The sequence below is a fragment of the Thalassophryne amazonica genome, chromosome 8 (genome assembly GCF_902500255.1).
Source record: "Thalassophryne amazonica chromosome 8, fThaAma1.1, whole genome shotgun sequence".
In the NCBI taxonomy this organism is placed as follows: Eukaryota; Metazoa; Chordata; class Actinopteri; order Batrachoidiformes; family Batrachoididae; genus Thalassophryne; species Thalassophryne amazonica.
This window is the reverse complement of record NC_047110.1, coordinates 104,843,838-104,867,875: the sequence shown is the minus strand read 5'-3', so window position 1 is coordinate 104,867,875 and position 24,038 is coordinate 104,843,838. Positions and strand designations below refer to the sequence as shown.

Sequence of the window (24,038 nt, the reverse complement as noted above, 5' to 3'; positions counted from 1 at the left end):
TGTACTGGTCAGCCAGTGGGTCCAGATCATGCAGAGCAGGGCCCCGTACAGCCACACAGTTCTGAGCCTCTGACATGCTGGAAGAGAAAGACAGCCTCCAGGGTACCTGGAGGCCTTTGTGATTAAATAGCAGCTACCACTGATAAGACTGAGTGATTTCTACGTGCTGAATAAACCCCCACACTCGGTTTAAGGGTTGGGCAGTCTACCCCACCTTCTTAGTACAGATTTTCCAGGTGTTTGTTGGTCATAAGATGCACAGTTTGATTAATAGTGCTACAGGAATATAACAAAAAGACAACTGTTTATTTTGTCCTATGCATAGTGCAACAGTTTGGCTTGGAACAGTTAATTATAATATAATCTGTGACAGTACAGGTTTATTGTTAATATTGAGTTATCTATCAGTACAACTGATCTTGGAAAGGGGGTTGTAGTATTAATAGGTTTTATAGGAAACCGGATGGGACGTTGATGGAAATGGAATAAAGTCATGCTTCATGAGACATGCCGGTGAACCTCTCTTCGTGATTATTTACAAGTTAGTAAATAATAGGGTAGTATAGGGCACTGCAGTCTCGTTTGAACCCTGCATGATATAGCGGGATTTGACTACTTATAGGGACGTTGTGCAGTATATACATACACAGCATATATTGGAAAAATGGTATACTGTTTGGTTTTGGTTGCAATCACCAAAGCAGTCACGAAAAGTGTTTTCTTTTTTTTCGATTCCTAGTGGAGAAGGGAAGATGAGGCAAATGGTAGATGTCGTGTCTGTACATGTTAGCCTACACAGCTAACCGGAGTAGCTCTGTTCTCTTGCCTGCAAAACTGCTTTGACATGTTTGTGCTCCAGGTCATAAACAAACCGCAACACATGTCCGATTTCCCACCGCATCATCACTTTTTCATTGCATTTTCACTTTGTTTGTGTGGAATTTGCCCAAAAACTCAGAGAAAATGCTGTGCTTTTCCCCAGAAGTAGAGAAATTGAATGCGTCATATTTTATCCCTTTAGCGCCTGCCCTCAAACGAGACTTCAATTATGAATTTAATGAATAGGTTGAATAGGTAAACGCAAACCGAATTTCAGACATCTACATAACAGCCAAGTGAGCTCTGCCTGTGTGTGTGCATGCGTGCGTGCGTACGTGCATGCATGTGTATGGCTTTGATCACGCAAAAACCAGGGAGAGCTGACATTTGCCGTTTGACATGCTTATATTTTGGATCAAGGATGAATGCTGCAAAAACAAAGTTGATAGGACAAATATTTTTGGAGAAACTAGCAATTTTAGCTAACCAAAAAGCAATGGATGTTATGCTGCCAATGCACCATGGGAGTTTGGGGTTTTGGAGTTTTAAATGCTGTTATTGTGGTTCATGTTAGTTTAACCGTGTGAAAAAATGCATCATGGGCATGCAGACATGAATTGTTCTTCTTCCCGACTTCCCAAATGCCCTTCTCGAGTTCTTCAGAGTCCTGTGTTCTCTCTGTTGAAGCCAAAATACCTCAATTCTAGGTTTGGGTTCATTGTGTAAAGTCATAAACAGATCAATTCTGGGAAATGGTAGCATGTGTTGCATTCACAACAGCAAGTGTTAATTTACAGTCTTCAGCTCAGACAAACTAATGTCCTACTTCATTGCTGTTGAGACAGTAATATTATAAATGCTGTTTAATTACTTTAACAGATCGTTTGCTTGGGTTTGTGATGCGTTTGCTTTCTTTATGTATGGCAGCCATATTGTTTTCTGAGTTGATCAAGTGAATAACACCTTTTGAAACTCAGGAGTTCCCAACTTGGGTTTTCCTAGGTTATTGTTGTCGTATTAAGCCCACATTACTGTCAGAGGATCATGGGAAGTAAATGATACATGGAAAGCATTGACTCATCTTGGGTCAATCAGATGTGTGCAGTTTTGTTAAATGTGATATTGATTTTGTATTCATAAGCAGTTTTCACAAACAGTAATCGACCACATTAACTGACATTGCAAAAATGTAAAATAAATAAATAAATCCCAACATCTTGACACTTCACTATTTTAAGTTCCTTATTACACATGAAAACATTTTCTTCAAAATTTTCCTAAGTGCTTTTTACCCAAGACCAAAATATGGCCATTGGGTACTGCGAAGACCTTGCATCTGTCCGTCTGTGCTCAGCATAAGTCCAGTCCTATTATTGTCAGGGTCTTCAAATTTATAGAGAACATTCTTGGAACACAGACTTTGGACAAGTTCAAAGATGTCTAACCATGACCTATTTTAAGAGGTCACATTCTGTTTTCTATTGTTATTCTGTTTTCTATATGCTCATACGGCTGAGTGTCATGTTTTGGTCCTGGCCCAGCCCTGTGTCATGTTGTATCCCCTGTCTAAGTCTGCTTCCCTCTGCTGTTAGCTGTTTAGTCACTTGTTAAGTCTTGTCTTAGTTGTGTTCCGATTATTTGTGTTCTATGTGTTATACTTTTGCCACATTGTTAGTTCCATCCTAATTTAGTCTTAGCCTTCCATTTTCTTGTTGATCTCTTTTCAATTTTTACATTTGGTTCCTAATTAGATTCTCTGTTGCTTTGATGTGGGTTTTGCATTGACTTTGTATTATTGTTGGGATTCTGTCTTTGTGTTTGTCTTACTGCACCATTTTGCACCAGCTTCCCTCACCTTCATACTTATTCTGTCTGCTTTGTCTTACTGCACTCTCTTGCCTCCTGCCTTCCCTCATCTTTGATTCATCTGACCACGCCCCCTTCCTGAATGTTCTCTGCACCTGTGTCTAGTTTTCCCTAATTACCACCAGTGTCTTTCAACCCTGTTTGTCCAATGTTCTCTGCAGGTTTGTTGAGATTCCTGCCTTGTGCGTTTGCCCTCGTTCCAGCCTGATTTTGTTTGCTATAGTTCTGTAGTCTGTCCGTGTTTGAATTCTGCTTGCTTTTGGTTCACACCTCTGCCTCACGGGTGCCTCCGCCATTGTGATTGACATCCTTGCCAGTTTTTTGATAAAGCCTTTTTATTACTCCTACATCTGAGTCCACGAGTCTGCATTTGACAAGCTTCAAGCATTGAGTTACATTTTACTGACATGGGTGTGAAAAAAATCTCAGTTTTTTAGATATCTGTTTCATTTTTGTGGCATTATTAACAGAAAATAGTTGGCTTTCGATCTATAACCTTTCTGTAGTCATGAAAATATGTTATTAAAAAAAGTACTGATATATGGTGAAAATCACATGAAATTGCTGTTTTGTTTTTTTGAGTTGAAAATTTCAGACAGTGCCACCTATTTTGCCCTGTTATACATTTTGTATTTATACAGGCACCCAAAAAGTTTGCATGGAACTCACAAACCATATTTGAAATTTTTATTTATTTATTAGAGAAAAAATTACTCATAACCATCCCAAAGACGTATCGTTATCTTTGGCTGCTTTCAGTGATGCCGGTATTTGGTTAGACTCTTTCTCTCCGATTGTTCTGTCTGAGTTATTTTCATTAGTTACTTCATCCAAACCATCAACATGTTTATTAGACCCCATTCCTACCAGGCTGCTCAAGGAAGCCCTACCATTATTTAATGCTTCGATCTTAAATATGATCAATCTATCTTTGTTAGTTGGCTATGTACCACAGGCTTTTAAGGTGGCAGTAATTAAACCATTACTTAAAAAGCCATCACTTGACCCAGCTATCTTAGCTAATTATAGGCCAATCTCCAACCTTCCTTTTCTCTCAAAAATTCTTGAAAGGGTAGTTGTAAAACAGCTAACTGATCATCTGCAGAGGAATGGTCTATTTGAAGAGTTTCAGTCAGGTTTTAGAATTCATCATAGTACAGAAACAGCATTAGTGAAGGTTACAAATGATCTTCTTATGGCCTCGGACAGTGGACTCATCTCTGTGCTTGTTCTGTTAGACCTCAGTGCTGCTTTTGATACTGTTGACCATAAAATTTTATTACAGAGATTAGAGCATGCCATAGGTATTAAAGGCACTGCGCTGCGGTGGTTTGAATCATATTTGTCTAATAGATTACAATTTGTTCATGTAAATGGGGAATCTTCTTCACAGACTAAAGTTAATTATGGAGTTCCACAAGGTTCTGTGCTAGGACCAATTTTATTCACTTTATTTATGCTTCCCTTAGGCAGTATTATTAGACGGTATTGCTTAAATTTTCATTGTTACGCAGATGATACCCAGCTTTATCTATCCATGAAGCCAGAGGACACACACCAATTAGCTAAACTGCAGGATTGTCTTACAGACATAAAGACATGGATGACCTCTAATTTCCTGCTTTTAAACTCAGATAAAACTGAAGTTATTGTACTTGGCCCCACAAATCTTAGAAACATGGTGTCTAACCAGATCCTTACTCTGGATGGCATTACCCTGACCTCTAGTAATACTGTGAGAAATCTTGGAGTCATTTTTGATCAGGATATGTCATTCAAAGCGCATATTAAACAAATATGTAGGACTGCTTTTTTGCATTTACGCAATATCTCTAAAATCAGAAAGGTCTTGTCTCAGAGTGATGCTGAAAAACTAATTCATGCATTTATTTCCTCTAGGCTGGACTATTGTAATTCATTATTATCAGGTTGTCCTAAAAGTTCCCTAAAAAGCCTTCAGTTAATTCAAAATGCTGCAGCTAGAGTACTGACGGGGACTAGAAGGAGAGAGCATATCTCACCCATATTGGCCTCTCTTCATTGGCTTCCTGTTAATTCTAGAATAGAATTTAAAATTCTTCTTCTTACTTATAAGGTTTTGAATAATCAGGTCCCATCTTATCTTAGGGACCTCATAGTACCATATCACCCCAATAGAGCGCTTCGCTCTCAGACTGCAGGCTTACTTGTAGTTCCTAGGGTTTGTAAGAGTAGAATGGGAGGCAGAGCCTTCAGCTTTCAGGCTCCTCTCCTGTGGAACCAGCTCCCAATTCAGATCAGGGAGACAGACACCCTCTCTACTTTTAAGATTAGGCTTAAAACTTTCCTTTTTGCTAAAGCTTATAGTTAGGGCTGGATCAGGTGACCCTGAACCATCCCTTAGTTATGCTGCTATAGACGTAGACTTCTGGGGGGTTCCCATGATGCACTGTTTCTTTCTCTTTTTGCTCTGTATGCACCACTCTGCATTTAATCATTAGTGATCGATCTCTGCTCCCCTCCACAGCATGTCTTTTTCCTGGTTCTCTCCCTCAGCCCCAACCAGTCCCAGCAGAAGACTGCCCCTCCCTGAGCCTGGTTCTGCTGGAGGTTTCTTCCTGTTAAAAGGGAGTTTTTCCTTCCCACTGTAGCCAAGTGCTTGCTCACAGGGGGTCGTTTTGACCGTTGGGGTTTTACATAATTATTGTATGGCCTTGCCTTACAATATAAAGCGCCTTGGGGCAACTGTTTGTTGTGATTTGGCGCTATATAAAAAAAAATTGATTGATTGATTGATTGAACATAATATGTTAATACACAAAATAATCAATTTTTATCTGTCTGTGCCATGCCACCTCAGTTCATGACACTGAGGGTATTTTAGCATTGCATTATATTTTAACAGTGCAAGGACTTTTCAGTATAGCATTTCTAAGTATCCTAGTTTTACTTTTAATGTTTGCATAATCTTACTTTGCACACAGAAGCAAAATTATTTCACAAAAACCAAAAACTACCAGTGTCAAAATTATTTGCCCACTTAAGAACGGACCTTTTTGTTGAGCCATACCGCAAACCACTGTTGTGCAGTGATGTGCTTTAACTTTGTAATGCTCAACACTTGTAAAATCAAGTTAAAACTGTCAGTATCTTCCATTGTACACACAGTATAAAAACATCAGTCACGGTTTGAGCTGTCACATGAGAAAGCATCATGCCCGAAAACAAAAGAAATCAGTTTAGACTTGAGAAAAAAATAATTGTTGATCATCACAAAGCAGGAAAAGGGTATATAAAGTTATCACAGCGTTTCCAAGTGTCAAGAACTGGAGTGATAAGCATCATCAAGACATTCCAGAGAGCCACACAGAGCAGAAGAAGCCTGGCAGAGAAAGGAAGTGAGCGATTTCAAAAACTCTGGAAAGAAAACTAGTGAGTGATGTTGCTAAATACCCAAAACAACTGACAAGACACAAATGAATGAATTAGCCAAGTCAGCAATTGTAGTCTCAAAGTAGACAATCACTAGAGCCCTGGACAGGAATGGACTGTGAGGTTGCATACCAAGAAAAACTCCACTTCTGCAGAAGACGCCAGGCTGAAGCATGCTCAGGACAAACTGGAGAAAGATTATGCATACTGGAAGTGTGTCCTTTGATCAGATGAGATGAAACTAGAGCTCTTTGGCCCAATAGCCATTGCTTCTATGTGGAGAAAGAAGGCAGAGGCGTGTAACCTAAAGAGCACCAAAGTGAAAGGAATTATAAAGAAAGAAGGATATATGAAGATTCTGAAAGAAAACCTCAAGTTGTCAACGGCAAAACTGGGTCTGGGTCATCAATTTGTCTTCCATCATAACAATGACCAAAACACATGTTGCTCCTGGTGAAGAGCTTCCTCCAGCATGCCAAAGTGAACATTACTGATTCACCTGCACAGAGCCCTGACTTGAAACCTACTGAAAATCTGTGGGGTGAACTGAAGATGAAGATCCATGCCAGAAGACCATAAAATCTGGAGGAGCTTGAGAGATTCACCAAAGAAGAATGGGCTGGGATTCCTCTGGAGACATGTCTGAGATTTGATGAAAACTACAACAAATGCCTGCAGGCTGTTATCCAGCAAAAAGGACACACTATTGACTGTTAGCATCAGGAGGGCCAGTCATTTTGTCCCTGGTAGTTGCGTGCAACGTACAATACCATCTTTTCCAGAGTATAAGTCGCACCTGTGAAAAAATGCCTCTTGAAGAGTTAAAACCATATATCTTCGCACCAGAGTATAAGTCGCACCCTTTTCTGTTTTATGAGCTGTTTGGGATTTTTTGTGTATTGTTGTAGTGTCTTTTTTTATTACTGGCATTTATTCTTTTATTGTTTTAAGTTTAGTATTTTGTATAGTGCTTTGATTCTTGGGAAAGTTCTATATAAATAGTCATTATAATTGCTATTACTAACAACAAACTTGTGAATTTTTGGAATATAAGTCGCACCGCATTACAAACATACGACTTATACTACGGAAAATATGATAATATATGTACGCATCCAAAATAAAACTACAAAGTTTAGAAATGCTGTGTTGAAAATTCCTTGGTCTTTTAAAAAAGCACTTGGGAAAACATTAAATTTCATGGGTGTCTAATAAATTTGTCCTCCGCTATACATAGATTTTTGTACATTTTCACAAGCAAAGTCCTTCTCATTTCACATCCTTTTCTTCAGAGGCTTCTTTTACAATGTTGCAACATTTGGGCAAAAGGAAACTCCTTAAATGAGGAAATCATACTGTCAAAGCGTGAGCAATAACAGAAAATTCCCAGTTTGGCCGTGATTGTGAAATGTTATTTTGCTTTAGTTTCACCCCCGTGTGATAGTCTCCACAGATCCATCAGTGGTCATCAGTGGTGCAGAGATTTTCTCAAAGCATCTGTGGCTGCTTTTCTGTGCAATTTTTTCTTTTAGACACTTTATCCTTTTTGCATCAGTGACCATGCTGCCGCTGCTCCTGCTGCTGCTGTCATCCACTGTGAGTTCCACCTGAACTTCTACCCTTCGCTGACAGATAGTTAAAGATGGATTCATTAGACTGAGACACTGAATCATTTAAATTAGATTGCAGTGTTTTGCTTCTGCTTGTATTTTTTTAATTCCTTTGTTATGTTGTGTACAGTCCTGCTGAAGACTATTGGCCATCATACATTTTAAATAGTGAGGGAAGCTACCAAGACCCCCATGACTGCTTTGAAGGCGTTACAGGCTTCTGTAAATGTGATTGCGGATCATGTTCATAGCACAAATTTCATCTGGAGTGAACAGTTTCTCAAGTGACAGCTTCATGAGCCTATAACAAATTCAGAGTTGTCATATGTGTCCTGGTGGTTTCCCTCAATTGTCTCCTTCTGACACCGTTACTCAGAAGACCAGCAGTAAAAGTAATGGTTTACTGTAAATTTATCAAAAGCTTGGCTTTTTTTCACAAAATAAAAGCAAATTTCTGTCGTTAATGTTGTTCAATAATATTGGGCAATTTGGCGTAATCTGACAATTAGCTGTTTTCTCTTGTTTATAGTTTTAGATATCAATATCTATTATTAGTATGTATATTATGAAATTGTTGTAAAATTGTAGGTTTCAATTATGTATGTTATTGATTTTTATTGAGTTTACTGTGGTGGGGGGGGGGGTGTAATGTGTTGTTATCTGATTGGGTGAAGCACTTTAAAATGTATTACCCTCAAAGTGCTGTACAAATAAAAAAAAATTGTTTAATTGCTTACAGGAAATGTTGAACATATTTTAAATTGTGCACCTACAAATTAGAGGTGCCAATAATTCTTAGCAGTGCTGTATGTAGTTTCTCACTTACTGGTGTCTTGTGATGGAATAATCATGAAAACAAAGGAGGTCAAGATAATATCATTTTGAAGTAAAAATATAGGGATGATTCAAGAAAACAGCATGCAGACTGTGTGTGTTCGATGCTCACCCGCATCTGACAATTTTCTCCATTAATGGAGGTCATGGGCTCATTCCCCGACCAAACAGGAAAATTCTGAACAAGCTGCTGAGCGAGGTTATTAATCACAGCCGTGTCCTTTTGATTAACAGCAAGGCTTCACAAGCAACTTTGTAGATAATATGTCTCTATTTTACCTTATTGGCATTTTGCAAGTTGAACAAATGGAAACATGGTCCACAATATGACGTTCAGTGGTTCTCCCCTGTGCACATCAAAGCCCAAAATTTCTGAGCTGAATTTGTGCACTCTAAAAAAGAAATTGATGTAACAATTTGCATAGATTTTTAAAAATGATTTCAACTTAGCCATTACTGAGTTAATGCCACATGATTCCTCCAGTTAAGTTGAAATAACTTTTAAAACAAAAATTTATGCAAATTGTTTCATCACTTTTTCACATTGGGACAGCAGTTAATTTTTTTTAGAGTGCAATCATTTTTACTTGCAGAAACAATCCAGAATGGTAAATGGACTGCATTTTGATAATGCTTTTCCATCTGATGTAACACTCAAAGTGCTTTACATTGATGCCTCACATTCACACATACAATCACACATCCATGTCAGTGTGCTGTCTTGCAAGGCTGTGTTACAGTTTAATATTGATCAATTTCTTTCTTTATTCTTTTTTAATAGCATGCTGCACTGAAAAAAGAGAATGTTTGAACCAACTTTAAAAAGTGTTACAATTTGTAAAAACCTGAATGAATTAAGTTGTTTGAACTTAAGTTTGTAAGTTAGAGTTGATTTAACTTTCAAACTTAAGTTCAAACAACTTAATTCATTCAGGTTTTTACAAATTGTAACACTTTTTTAAGTTGGTTCAAACATTGTCTTTTTTCAGTGTGTAGTATCTAGTGTACTTTATAGATATAATGTTTGTAAGTGTCATATTAACAAATAAACAGCTTTAAGTGTATAAATGCTTATGCAGGGGGCGCTACAGCGGACACACAGGTAAATGATGTTAAAGTCTTTCTGTGAAGTGACCCTTTAAAGTGTCTGTTGTCAGGGTGACGGTGAGGGTCAGCGTGTGATTGGTCAGAGGAACAACGGCTCGTGCGTGTGTGCAGTGAACACCAGCATGTGGGCGTTTCCCGCCGAGCGCTATGAGTCCGTGCTGGAGAACCTCGAGTCCTGTGAAGACTCTTTGAACAACATGCAGACCCAGGTGAGAACTTCTGGAGACCACAACTTCAACTTTATATTATTTATAACCTCCATAAAAAGGAGGTTATGTTTAGGTTGTTGTTTGTGAGTTTGATTTTCAGCAGGATTTTGCAAAAGGACAAGAAGTGATTTCAGTGAAATCTTGTGGACTCTGGGTCAAGGAAGAGGTGGTTCAATGTTGGTGCAGATCCAAATCAAGTGAAGGATCTTGTCTTTGTTTTTGGTCTTAGAGTCTTGGAGCTGTGTCTTGATGATCTATAGCACACGGTCTAAAGTGCATTTGAGGCGAGTTCAACTCTGCTTTGATAATCTGAGATCAAAGTGAGACACAAAGCACAAAGGGATTGTATGGAGTCAGTCAGTCATGGCATGTTTGGGGCATAATGGGATATAAACCAATCAGAGTGTCACCTGTCATTGCCTTCAGGCGACAGACGTACCAGTAATTGGCATATTGCTATCCTGAACTTGAACTTGAATAGAAAAAGCAGAAACACTTGACTGTGCTCGACTTTACAGCAGGTTTTTGGTGATTGATGATGCAATCGTATTCTGCTGCCTTGCAACAGCAAAGCATCAGCACTGCATGAACGATTAAATATGTTATGAATCGTTGCTTCCAGTCACTCTGTTCAGGCCGCCAGCCACGGCGTGAAATTAAATTAAATTGAACTTCCTGCAGTAGTACACAATACTGAAATTGAATGTGTAAATGAAAATAAATTTCTTGTGGGTTTTATTGACGATAAATTAAGTTGGAAAACACATAAATTATGTTAAATCTAAAATGTCTAAAATCACTGCAATTTTGTATAAAGCACAAGACTTCCTCTCCCGACACTCATTAGTTACCTTATATCATTCATTACTTGTTCCATATATGACCTATTGTATTGAGGTTTAGGGAACCACCTCCAAAACTAATACAAATCCTATATTTTTACTACTAAAGAAAGCTATAAGAATTATTAGTGATAAACCACATCATGAGCCAACACATCCATTATTTGTCTGTTTACATATTTTAAAATTTTGGATCTTGATTGATTATATCATAATACAAATTATGTTTAAAGTAAAAAATAAACGTTTACCACAGAATGTCCAGGGCCTGATGAAAATGAGGGACTCCAGTTTTAATTTGCGAGGAACATTATTATTTCAGAAATCAAAGATTTGAACTAGTGTAAAAAGTTATTTTCTGTTAAAGGTGTTAATATTTGGAATAAGAATCCTGATAACATGAAATCATTTGGTAACTTGGTCAGCTTTAAAAGGCTCTATAAAAATTATTTAATTACTTGTTATGGCATGATCAATTAAGTTTATCGACTTTGTTTTGTTTTTGGTGCACTGCTGTTTGCATGTTTGTGTTTTGAAATTTTAGTTCAGTGATTAATTTATAATTTGTATTTGTTATCATATGTATATTTATATATACATATGTATACATTTTTATTTTTTTGTTAAAGGGGTGGCCGTTTATAAGCCTTTGTTTCTGCCTACACCCTTTCGGGCACATGGGTATGTTGTTAAATTGTTTCCTTTAAGAGTTTTACTTGTTATTTTGAGTCTGTGTGCACCAAATAAATTCATTCATTCATTCACGTTATCCGCTGATTTCCTCCAAGGTGTTTGTATGAAATCTGGCTATTGCCATGCCAAAATCTTTTTCTTGCACTCAGTTTTTTAGTGACATCATGGTTTTAGAGGGTAACATTCAGCCCGAGCTGAGGAGCTGGAGATGATGCTGGAGAAGATGAGGCCATCAGGCTATCACCATGACAACACCGTGTACCTCAGTAGGGGTAGACTCCTTGCGCTGGCTGGTTAGCAGCTTGCGGTGGAGACCATGCGTATCCCAGTGATTAGCCCCTCCCCCACTTGTCAGAGGTCAGCGTGACGTTCAACTCAACAACTTTGTACATGACCTCATATGAAAATACTTGCAAGTAGAACTTGATGCAGACCAAAAGGGGTGTGACGTACAAACAGAATGTCAAATTTGAACATTTTTTTCTGCAATTGTCCTGGAAGCATCCTGGCCTTCAAATGCTCATGATTTTGCACCAAGAGAACCTCCTGTCTTGTTTCCAGGTGCTTTTGTCCAGTCAGCGGCTCCCTCAGATTCAGGCTCTGGTTAAGAACGTGACGGCCCGGTTGGAGCCTTACCAGTACTTAAAGGATCGTGGCCTGTATTCAGACTTGATCCTGCGTCTGGTGGTTCAGGAGCTCACCAAGCTGGAGGCCGACATCGGCGCCCTCCACACGCAGTTAAACAATGCCCACACTCAAAAACTCTCCAAGGAGGTACACGGACACCCATCACACAGCAATATCAGAACAACATTAGTTATTTAACTCACTATTGGTCTGCCGCCAACTTTTTGTCTCAGGTAGTTAAACTGCGGCAAGATCTGGAAAGGGTACAACTGGCCGACGTGAACAATATGAAGACTGTGAAGGAGAAACTGCGATACTTGAAGAACCGTGCTGAATCGTGCAAGTCCATCCCCACCAACTTCAGAGGTAAGTGAGCAGTGTGTGCACGTTTCAGCTGACCTCATCACAGTGAGCATCAAGTTCTCAGGGATTTATTAGTAAATTGTGAGTGCAGGGTTAGGGTCATATTTTGCCAAACCAGGGCTAAATCATATGTGTGGTGTGCAGAATGAAACCAGTATGATATGATATGATATGAGATTTATTGTCATTGTCATTACACGAGTGCAACAACAACGAAATTACGTTTACACTACAGTTACCTCAGACAAAATACAGCAGTTAATCCACAATTATTACTTGTTTACCGTAATAATGGCACACATCAGAATTAAAGACAACACATACATTTGACATTGTTTATGTGCACTAAACTTGAGGCAGTCCGTCATCCGAATTGAGGCAAAGTGGGTGAAGGCTGCAGCAGGAGGGGCCTGCACCGCCCAGCTTGGGGGGCTGAAGGCTGCAGCAGTAAAAACAGCGCTGCCTTCGAGGTGGCAGGGAGGAAGCCAGGGTGAGGGGAGTGGAGAGACAGCCTTTTATTGGGGCTGAGGCCCCAATAAAAGGCTGGATCCACCTCTGGCGGAGCAGACGTAGTTGGTGTTGGTGAGCAGAGATGAGCAGCAGGCGGATGCATTGTATAATAGCTGAAATAAAGTTATCATTATTTCTAAAGACGCAGCCATTTTCCCTGAAGACCCAGACACTACTGTTAAAGACAACAGAAGCATTGGCGATGACAGAACGGATTTTTCCAGGACAACCAAGGCACCCATAAGGAAGACACAGCGCAAAAAATGGTACAAACGTGTTTTGAAGAAGATCGGTTGACGCAGTTCTTTCTGGCAAATGGTTTGGACCTCGACAGCACTCAGACAAAGGCAGTATTTTTGACAGTGCTCGGACAACGGACACACACCTTACTGTGAGATTTATGTGCCCTGAACAAACCAGCAGAATGTGAGATGAAAGATTTGTTTGACTTATTGAGGAAACATTTCATTCCAAAGACAAACTACATCACCAAAAGTTTTAAAGAGGAGCTAGCTTAAAAAAAAAAAATCTTATTTTAATCTGATAAAACATACTAAAAACATGCATTTCCCACCCTTCTTATGAGTTGTTTTGTTTTTAAATGGATAAAATAAAAAATTATAAAGACCACATCTGTTTGGTCAGACATTTTTTGATGTATGTGTGTGGGGACCAAGCTCCTGTGTGTGTATTTGGTGCAGTGTAGAGCTAAACACTTTACCACATACGCTGGCATCACACTTCTGGTTTTAATGCGATGTCTGCAGCGGTGATTTATTTTCAGTGAATTTGTTTAGTGCACTAATTATCAATAGAAAATGCTAATTTTGAAAATAACTATAAAAATGTGTATTATTTAACACTTATAATGACACTATTACACACAAAAAATATAAGAGGTCCCTTTCAAATTCCACAATAGAAAGCAAAAGACATATGAATCAGTTGGTGGCTTTTGGCAACTCGGCAAAAAATGGCAACGTGTCAATTCTGAGCTTTTTTGAGTGAAGCCTTAAGGGACAGAAGCGCTCTTGGTATGAGAAGTGAGAAATTACGTGAACGTTTGTTGACTGTGGCTCAAACAAAAGACATATCCCTTACCGAGATTTATGAAATAAGCTTAACTTTTGAGATGTCAGAGAATAATGCAGTGAATTTTGGAGACAAAATCAGCAATGCTAAAACTGTTTTTATGGAAGGAAGACAGAGCCAATTGTGCTTCAGATGTAAACAAAGTGAACATACACCAGAGAACTGTCATTTTTTAAAAATGCACAGTGCCAAAAATGTCTGGAAAAAAGCAATATTCGAATGCACATGCCATAAACAACAAGAAGAAACGGTGCAAACTTCATTGTGGAAGAAGGGCAGAGCCAGGCTGAACGGCAATCATCTGACAAGAACAAAGACCAAAAGCCCGCCAGAGGAAGACTCTGCCCACTGTGACAGCCTACGAAGGGAGGAGCTGCACGTTTCCGAGTAGTCATCTGAGAAAAAACGCATTGCATAGAGGAGGCGTGGCTTCAACACTGCAAGGAGAGGCGACACCCAGCGAGAGGAGGAGCTGACGACGGCGCAACGCGAGTCAACAACTCCCCATTTGCACGAAAGGGGGTGCCAGACCGACATCTACAGTCATCAACTGCACCAAAAGTCCAGGTTAAAGTGAATTCAGACTGACGGTACCACAGAAGGGTAGAAAGAGCAGTGAGCTGGATTTATTTGAAGTAAAGACAGATGTGAAACAAAACCATACTTTGTGTACCTGGATGTAAATGGTCAGAAGTTAAAAATGGAGTTAGATACAGGAGCATCAGTTTCCATAATTTCTGAGAAAATATATAAACAAAGGTTTTCAAAGGTTAAACTGGTACCAACTAATTGTGAATTGAAGACATCCAGTAAACAATCCTTGGAGGTTAAAGAGCTCTTTCAGGTTGCAGTGAAATGTAAAGGTAATATTCATTCATTGATGTTGTGAAAGGAGTTAATGGTCCCGCTCTTTTAGAAAGGGAGTAGATTCAAAGACTACAGTTAAACTGGTCTTTTGTCAAGAAAGTGACACTGGAAAGTGTTGAGGAACTCTGTGGGAGGTACTCAGAGGTGTTTGATAGGAACCTGGCGAAAGTGAGAGGCTTAAAAGCCAAACTACAGGTTGCACCTGGGACCATTCCAAAGTTTTGCAAACCTCGACCTGTGCCTTACACAATGAAGGATGCTGTGGAAGCCTGGTTAAATAAAATGGAGAAAAACACAAGGATTATAACCGCAGTAAGTTACAGTGAGTGGGCCTCACCTACAGTTAACATTCCCAGAGTGGATAATTCTGTCAGGATTTATGGTGATTGCAAAGTCTCTATAAACCCATGGTTAGAGGTTGATCAGTATCCAATTCCAAAACCACAGGATTTGTTCACAAAACCAGCAGGTGGTGACATATTTACAAAATTGGACCTGCCCCAAGCTTTTTTTCCTGGTATGGGATCAACAATGTCTATCTTGTATTAAACCTTTAGTTTGGAGATGAAACGCTTGCGTTACCTCCACACTGAAGAGCCCAGCAAGTTGATACTCAAAAAACATTTGTGTATTTTTATTTAAAATAACTGACCAACCAGTCAAAAATGCTAAAAATGCAAATTTTACTCAGCGCGAATGTTGCAGCATGGACGTCTTAGATGATCTGTTAGAACATATCACCACACAAAAGGCATATTACAAAAGAAAGTGGCCACCGCATCCATTTGACTCTGAGTTACAGTCAGAGGGTACGAGAGGCAGAGTTGCTGGGCTCAGCTACTGTCTTTCAAAGCAACCACGCCCACAATTATATAGAACTTTATGGTTTAAAACATCTTAAACTACGAAGTTTTAAAATATCACCCCTGTACAGTTGTCATGGAGGAGCAAACTGTTAGGAAAGTGTAGTGACACGGACCCACAACAGGGGGCGTAAATGAATGGACGATGAATGAGCCGAAAATAGAACACTTTACTGTTGTGAATGTGCACAACGAAATACAGACGATTACAGAATTTGTATGTAGTCAATCTACAAAGGTGACGTGTGGGCAGGCTCGAGGATAGAAGACGTCCACAGTGGATACAGCCAGATCCACATTGGTATTTGGCACAGGTTTTACGCCAGATGCCCTTGCTGACACAACTCCAGTGCAAAAAGGTCCCCCATCCAAGTGTAGCGGCTGCACTCTGCGTTGTGTTGTTATGACTCCGCCCATTCGCTCCCCTCGGGACGCGAACTCACAAGCTCCGGCATGGGAGTCGGACTCTCTAACCAGAAGGCTAAAACCCAGGGCTCTGGCCTTGTGACCAGAGAATCCTTTTGAGCTGTTGGGAGTGAGGTTTACTAACTACATCTGCACAGCAACACTGCTGGCCTCCGTTACACAAGTACTAACCAGGTCCTGCACTACTAGTTTCTGAGATCTGACGGGATAAGGCTTACACAGAGCAGATCAGCTGCTTTTGATCAATCAATCAATCAATCAATTTTTTTTATATAGCGCCAAAAAAGAAGTCTTTAAAAAACCAAGATTTAGAACCAAAGTAAAGGAAAGGAGTATTGCAGTAAATGGTGTCAAATTATGGAACAATCTTAATAAAGAAATTAAAGAATTAAGGTCGCTTAAATTATTTAAAAAACATATTAAATTAGATGTATTAAGTAAGTATGAAACTATGAAGTAAGTCAGTGGGCTGCAAGAAAGTCAAAAAAAAAAAAAGTAAACTGTTAATAATGTTTGGAGTGTCTTAAGTTTAAATGTAACCTGTCAGTGATGTAATCTATTAATTAATGGTCATAATTATGAAATGGGTCAGTGGTATGTGACAAGTTAAAGAAATGCAATCTGTTAAATAATGTTGACTATGATGCTGTATATTGAAAGATTGTATTGTTAAAAGGGGCAGAAATCATAAGACTTGTTCTTCTTTCTGCTCCTTTTCATTCTGGTATTGTGGTGCTTTTGTTTTTTGCTTTTCTGTTTTTCTTTTAAATGTATGAAAGAAATATTTAAATTAAAAAAAAAAATCACAACAAACAGTTGCCCCAAGGCGCTTTATATTGTAAGGCAAGGCCATACAATAATTATGTAAAACCCCAACGGTCAAAACGACCCCCTGTGAGCAAGCACTTGGCTACAGTGGGAAGGAAAAACTCCCTTTTAACAGGAAGAAACCTCCAGCAGAACCAGGCTCAGGGAGGGGCAGTCTTCTGCTGGGACTGGTTGGGGCTGAGGGAGAGAACCAGGAAAAAGACATGCTGTGGAGGGGAGCAGAGATCGATCACTAATGATTAAATGCAGAGTGGTGCATACAGAGCAAAAAGAGAAAGAAACAGTGCATCATGGGTACCCCCCAGCAGTCTACGTCTATAGCAGCATAACTAAGGGATGGTTCAGGGTCACCTGATCCAGCCCTAACTATAAGCTTTAGCAAAAAGGAAAGTTTTAAGCCTAATCTTAAAAGTAGAGAGGGTGTCTGTCTCCCTAATCTGAATTGGGAGCTGGTTCCACAGGAGAGGAGCCGAAAACTGAAGGCTCTGCCTCCCATTCTACTCTTACAAACCCTAGGAACTACAAGTAAGCCTGCAGTCTGAGAGCGAAGCGCTCTATTGGGGTGATATGGTACTACGAGGTCCCTAAGATAAGATGGGACCTGATTATTCAAAACCTTATAAGTAAGAAGAAGAATTTTAAATTCTATTCTAGAATTAACAGGAAGCCAATGAAGAGAGGCCAATATGGGTGAGATATGCTCTCTCCTTCTAGTCCCCGTCAGTACTCTAGCTGCAGCATTTTGAATTAACTGAAGGCTTTTTAGGGAACTTTTAGGACAACCTGATAATAATGAATTACAATAGTCCAGCCTAGAGGAAATAAATGCATGAATTAGTTTTTCAGCATCACTCTGAGACAAGACCTTTCTGATTTTAGAGATATTGCGTAAATGCAAAAAAGCAGTCCTACATATTTGTTTAATATGCGCTTTGAATGACATATCCTGATCAAAAATGACTCCAAGATTTCTCACAGTATTACTAGAGGTCAGGGTAATGCCATCCAGAGTAAGGATCTGGTTAGACACCATGTTTCTAAGATTTGTGGGGCCAAGTACAATAACTTCAGTTTTATCGGAGACAATGTCTGATGGTATGCCATGCAGACGGACGACGTGGTGGACCAGGAGGTCCGCTGTCTCCTGGGCCGTAGGGAGCTTCGAGAGGGCCACGAAGTGGGCCGCCTTGGAGAAACGGTCCACTATCGTGAAGATAACAGTGTTTCCCTGGGACGGCGGGAGACCCGTGACGAAATCCAGGCCGATGTGGGACCAGGGGCGATGAGGCACAGGCAATGGCTGTAGTTGCCCTGAGATGATGAACCCCAGGAAGGACAAAGAAGTGCGGTGGAACTCGCACTTCTCGCCCTTCACAAACAGCCGGTTCTCCAACAACCGCTGCTGGACCTGACGTACATGCTGGACATGAGTCTCAGGATCCGGGGAAAAGATGAGTATATCGTCCAGATATACGAAGATGAATCGGTGCAGAAAGTCCCGCAAGACTAAATTAACCAAAGCTTGGAACGTCGCGGGAACATTCGTGAGGCCGAACGGTATGACCAGGTACTCAAAGTTACCTAACGGGGTGTTAAATGCCGTCTTCCACTCGTCTCCTTTCCGGATCCAAACCAGGTGATACACATTCCTAAGATCTAGTTTGGTGAAAATTTGGGCTCCATGCAGGGGCGTGAACACTGAATCCAACAGGGGCAAAGGGTATCGATTGCGAACCGTGATCTCGTTCAGCCCTCTGTAGTCAATGCATGGACGGAGTCCGCTGTCTTTCTTGCCCACAAAAAAGAAACCTGCACCCATCGGGGAGGTGGAGTTCCGGATCAGCCCGGCAGCTAAAGAGTCAAGGATGTAGGTCTCCATTGATTCGCGCTCAGGACGTGAGAGGTTGTACAGTCGGCTGGACGGGTACTGAACGCCCGGGATCAAATCAATGGTGCAATCATACGGACGGTGCAGGGGAAGAGTGAGTGCCAGATCTTTGCTGAAGACGTCAGCAAGATCGTGGTACTCTTCAGGCACTGCCGTCAGATTGGGGGGGACTTTAACCTCCTCATTAGCAATTAAACCGGGGGGAACCGAGGATCCTAAACACTCCCGGTGGCAGGTTTCCCTCCACTGAGCCACAACCCCAGACGGCCAATCAATCCGGGGATTGTGTTTTATCATCCACGGGAAGCCCAAAATCACGCGGGAGGTAGAAGGAGTAACAAAAAACTCAATCACCTCCCGATGATTCCCAGACACCACCAGAATTACTGGTTGTGTCTTGTGTGTGATTAAAGGGAGAAGGGTGCCATCTAGTGCCCGCACCTTCAATGGCGAAGGAAACGCCACCAGAGGGAGCCCTACCTCCCTTGCCCATCTGCTGTCCAGCAGATTCCCTTCTGACCCCGTGTCCACCAGTGCTGGGGCTTGAAGGGTTAGATCCCCGCTCAGGATCGTAACTGGGAGATGTGTAGAAATACGTGTATGTCCCACGTGAATGTCTTGGCCCACCCTTAACCCAGTTTCTAAGGGCGGGCATTGGTGTTTAACCACTTGGGGCAGTCTCTCTGCTGATGCTCACTTGAGCCGCAGATAAAGCACTCCCCGCGGGCCAGTCTCCTCTGTCTGTTAGAAGCTCTTACTTTAGCCCTGCTCATGTCCATAGCATCGTCAGCAGGGGGAGCTGTTGCCACACGGAGCTCCGAGGCTGTGGAGCGTGGGGAGGGCGGAACCTTTTCGGACCCGGAAGGGAGAGGGACGGCGCGTGCCCGGCCACATCCTTCGTCTCACTCCTGACGGCATTCTTCTAATCGATTGTCTAATCGTATGACTAGATCGATAAGTCTATCCAAATCCCGCGGTTCATCCTTGGCCACCAGGTGCTCCTTCAGGACCGACAACAGTCCGTTTATGAAGGCGGCGCGGAGCGCAGTCGTATTCCAGCCGGACCTCGCAGCCGCGATGCAGAAGTCGACTGCATATTCAGCTGCGCTCCGACGCCCCTGTCTCATAGACAGCAGCACGGATGAAGCGGTCTCGCCTCTGTTAGGGTGATCAAAAACCGTTCTGAACTCCCTCACAAACCCAGTATAAGTGGTTAGGGGCAGTGAATTCTGCTCCCAAAGCGCCATAGCCCAAGCGTGTGCCTCACCTCGAAGCAAATTAATCACATAAGCCACCCTACTGGAGTCTGACGCGTACATCACGGGACGCTGTGCAAAGACGAGTGAACACTGCATTAAAAAGTCAGCGCACGTCTCCACACAACCTCCGTACGGCTCTGGGGGACTTATGTATGCTTCAGGGGATGGTGGGGGGGGTTGTTGACTGACCATTGGAACGTCTATAGTCGGCACCAGGACAGCAGGAGGAGGAGCTGCAGCAGCGCCCTGAGCGCGTGCTTCCACCTGCGCGGTGAGAGCCTCCATCCTGCGGTTGAGGATGACATTCTGCTTGGTCATCAGATCCAACCGAGCAGTAAAGGCGGTGAGGATTTGCTGCAACTCACCCATCACGCCCCCTGCAGGCGCCTGTGCACCCTGCTCTTCCATTGGTTGTCCAACAGATGGTTGACGCCCCTCGGAATCCATGACGTTGGCCGAGATATCCTGTTGGGAAAGTGTAGTGACACACACCCACAACAGGGGGCGTAAATGAATGGACAATGAATGAGCCGAAAATAGAACACTTTACTGTTGTGAATGTGCACAACGAAATACAGACGATTACAGAATTTGTATGTAGTCAATCTACAAAGGTGACGTGTGGGCAGGCTCGAGGATAGAAGACGTCCGTCCAGAGAGGAGCCGGAACCCACACGAGTTCCACCGCCACCGAACCCGGAGAATACTGGAGCCACCAAGTCCCGAGTCCCCAGGTGGTCACCATCTCCGGCTGTTGGATCTGGTACTGCTGGCAGGAAGCAGAAACAATCAAGGGTGGGTGTGTGCACACCCAGTAACACAGTCAGAACAGTTAGACTTCCCCTTTTAAAGTGGGAAAGAACACCTCCACCTTTTATTGACAGTTAAACTCCGGTTGTCTCTGTAGTTCGGTGTGACAAGTGAACGCCCTTCACTTCGTCACCACTCCGTACTCCGACAGAACAACAACAGCGAGTAGACTCCTGAAACAATATCAAAGAATGGAGAAAATAATGTGCAGACGGCACAATCACGGCTGAGGTATTACCTTCTTGGCTTGAAGATATCTCGGCAGCGAGGTGGAGATGTCGTCCGGCTTTGTGGAGTGGTTGATGAATGACAGCTGTTGGAGATGATGATTGACAGCTGCCACGTCTGACTGTCCTGAAGAGGCGGCAGCACCCTCTCGTGCCTGAAGCCCACACTTCAGGCAGGGTGCCCTCTGGTGGTGGCCAGCAGTACCTCCTCTTCAGCGGCCCACACAACAGGAAACTATCTATAGAGACCAAAGTGCTTTTGTACCAGGCTGTAAACATATTTGTTTTTACTCTAAAGGTGGACATTTTAACAGTCTTATGTGAATGTGTTCTGTTTTGGAGCCAGCCGCAAGAGTCAGTCAAGGAACTGCAATATTTGTGACTTCCAGGAAGGTGCCAAACGGCACCATTAAAGCTTACCATTTGACGTGAACATGAATAAAAAAAAAAACACATACTACATACATTGTTTAATTAACTACTGCCACCTCCTGGTGTGGAGAGTTATGTCACCTGTTTTTTTGGAACCTGTGATCCATGACCTTATTGTTTTGGTCATTACCCAAAGTTCATGACCATAGGTGAGGATAGGAGCGTAAATCGGCTGGTAAGTTGACAGCCTCACTTTCTGGATCTGCTCTTACGCCACACCAGTCCGGTACAGTGTCCGTAATAAATCAGACTCCGCCCCAATCCATCTATCGATTTCATGCTCCAACGTGCCCCTACTCATGAACAAGACCTTCAGATACTTATACTCCTCCACTTGGGGCAGTAACTCAAAAATAAACAAATTTGGCTATCTTTAAAATAATAATAATAATAATGATGATGATAATAATAACCCTTGAAAATTTGAATTATCATTTTGACTCTTATTATCTTTATAACGTTTATAGTTGAAACATATTGAAGCAAAATGTCACAAGAAATTCCCTTAAAAACCAAAGTCATCAGTTGTACTGTTGTGCCTAATAACTGTTGTAAACTGACATTTGTGCTTAAAAAAAATTACACTGGAATGGTTTTATTTGGGGGTGGGTCGGGGGGGGGGGGTTGTAGTAAATAAACCTGCACAGGGGGCACCAAATATAGTAAGTGTCTCACTGTTATTCTTATTCAGGACCAAAATTAGGGACCCCGTTGCCCTGACTCTCAAAGGACTTTTTTAACTTCAGTCTCTGGGTGACCTACAATTTCATAGGAGTTTAAGGAATATGTTGTAATCAATTAATGGGTACTTTACTTTAGAAATCATGAAAAGGGGGTACTTAAGCCAAAAATATTTGCAAACCACTGGTCTACTCTATGGTGTGCTCCTTTTTTCCCCGTCAGAGTCTGAGTTTCAATTTGTTTGTTTCACTTTTCCAGCTCAGCACACGTACTGCCTCAAAGGTCTAATCACCAACATCAGCAGCCCCATCACTGCCAAGATCAGCCCCTATGGGAAGACCTACATTTCTGGCTCTTGGGGCAAACAGACCCAGATGGGCAGCACGGTGCAGACTAACAGCTACTGGGTTCAACCTCTACTCAGCAGCCACATCTACGGAAATGTCTTGCGTGTATACCAAAGTTATGAAGACTTTATAACTTCTGCCAACCACAAGGACTTCACTTTTGCTCCATCTTACACGGATGCCAAATCCATTGAGGGTCCCAGTGCGGTTCTGTACGGTGGCGCTCTGTACTATCACTGCTATCGCTCTGCTGATGTGTGCCGCTACGATCTCACCACCAACGCAGTCAAGCGAGCGACCCTTCCAGGTAACGGTGTGGGATTTAACAACAAGTTTCCATACTGTTACTTTGACTGCCGTGCTAATAGCGATGTGGACCTGGAGGTAGATGAGACGGGACTGTGGGCCCTCTATGCCACGGCTGGTAACCATGGAAACCTAGTGGTGAGCCGGTTAGTTTGGGACGGTGAAGACCAGACACTAAATGTGACTCAAACATGGGAGACCAGGATATTCAAGAAGGCAGTGACCAATGCGTTCATGGTGTGCGGCGTGCTGTACGCCACCCGTTACGTGGATGATCACCGCGAGGAGGTCTTCTACGCCTTTGACACAGCCACAGGCAAAGAGGACAATTCACTGTCACTGCCACTAGAGAAGGTGGCCAAAGGAGTGGCCAGTTTGAGTTATAACCCCACCAATAAGCAGATCTACATGTACAATGATGCATATTTGCTGGCGTACCATGTCCAGTTCTGACCTGAACTTTGGTAGCTACATAAGCTGTCAAAAGATGAGCAGAGATAGAGAACATGCAGCTTAAATACTCTCCAGCAAGCAACAATGATGATCCTTAAAATTAGCCAGTGTTTCAGCTAAGTACTGGTAGATGTGTGTAATGTTGGTCAGTATGTATGGGATCGATGTAAAAATGCAGTAATTTGTTCTGCTTTTCTGCATTTTAATCCAATGTTTTAGTGCAGGAAAAGGAGGCGAAGTCTTACTCAGGGATACATTTGTGGTGAACCCAGCTGAACTGCAGCCGCCCAATATGAAACTGTACAGACATAACTTAATCTCATTTTATTTTTCTTGTAAAAGCTGTTTCTATCTACAACTCCAAATCACAAATAAGTATGGATGATATGGAAAATGCAAGTGTAATTAAAAACAAAATACTTACATTTCCTTTGATTTCCTTTCTGTTTTCTTGTAGACTGCATGAACCCAAGAAATATGTTTTTTGTGGTCAGCTTCAGTTCATTTGTTAATATATTTTTTCTACATTTCAGGCCTAAAAGACATTCCAAAAAAAAAAAAGAATAAACAATTAGGGCTGGCCATTTTTTTCAAAATCAGGGTTAAATAATCACTTTTACAGCCAGTTTTCTTGAGACAAGTCATAGGATGAACACATGAATATTTCC

At 41.6% G+C, this 24,038-nt stretch overlaps 1 protein-coding gene across 1 annotated transcript; it reads left to right on the top strand.

Annotated features, from left to right (window-relative positions):
- The first annotated feature begins 6,331 nt into the window (after positions 1-6,331).
- Positions 6,332-23,805, top strand: LOC117514972 (olfactomedin-like). Its single transcript, XM_034175536.1, has 6 exons — positions 6,332-6,481; positions 7,522-7,692; positions 9,698-9,856; positions 11,953-12,165; positions 12,252-12,384; positions 22,523-23,805. Exons 1-6 carry the CDS (start codon positions 6,332-6,334, stop codon positions 23,368-23,370), a joined length of 1,674 nt encoding a protein of 557 aa, XP_034031427.1. The 3' UTR covers positions 23,371-23,805.
- Positions 23,806-24,038: the final 233 nt, after the last annotated feature.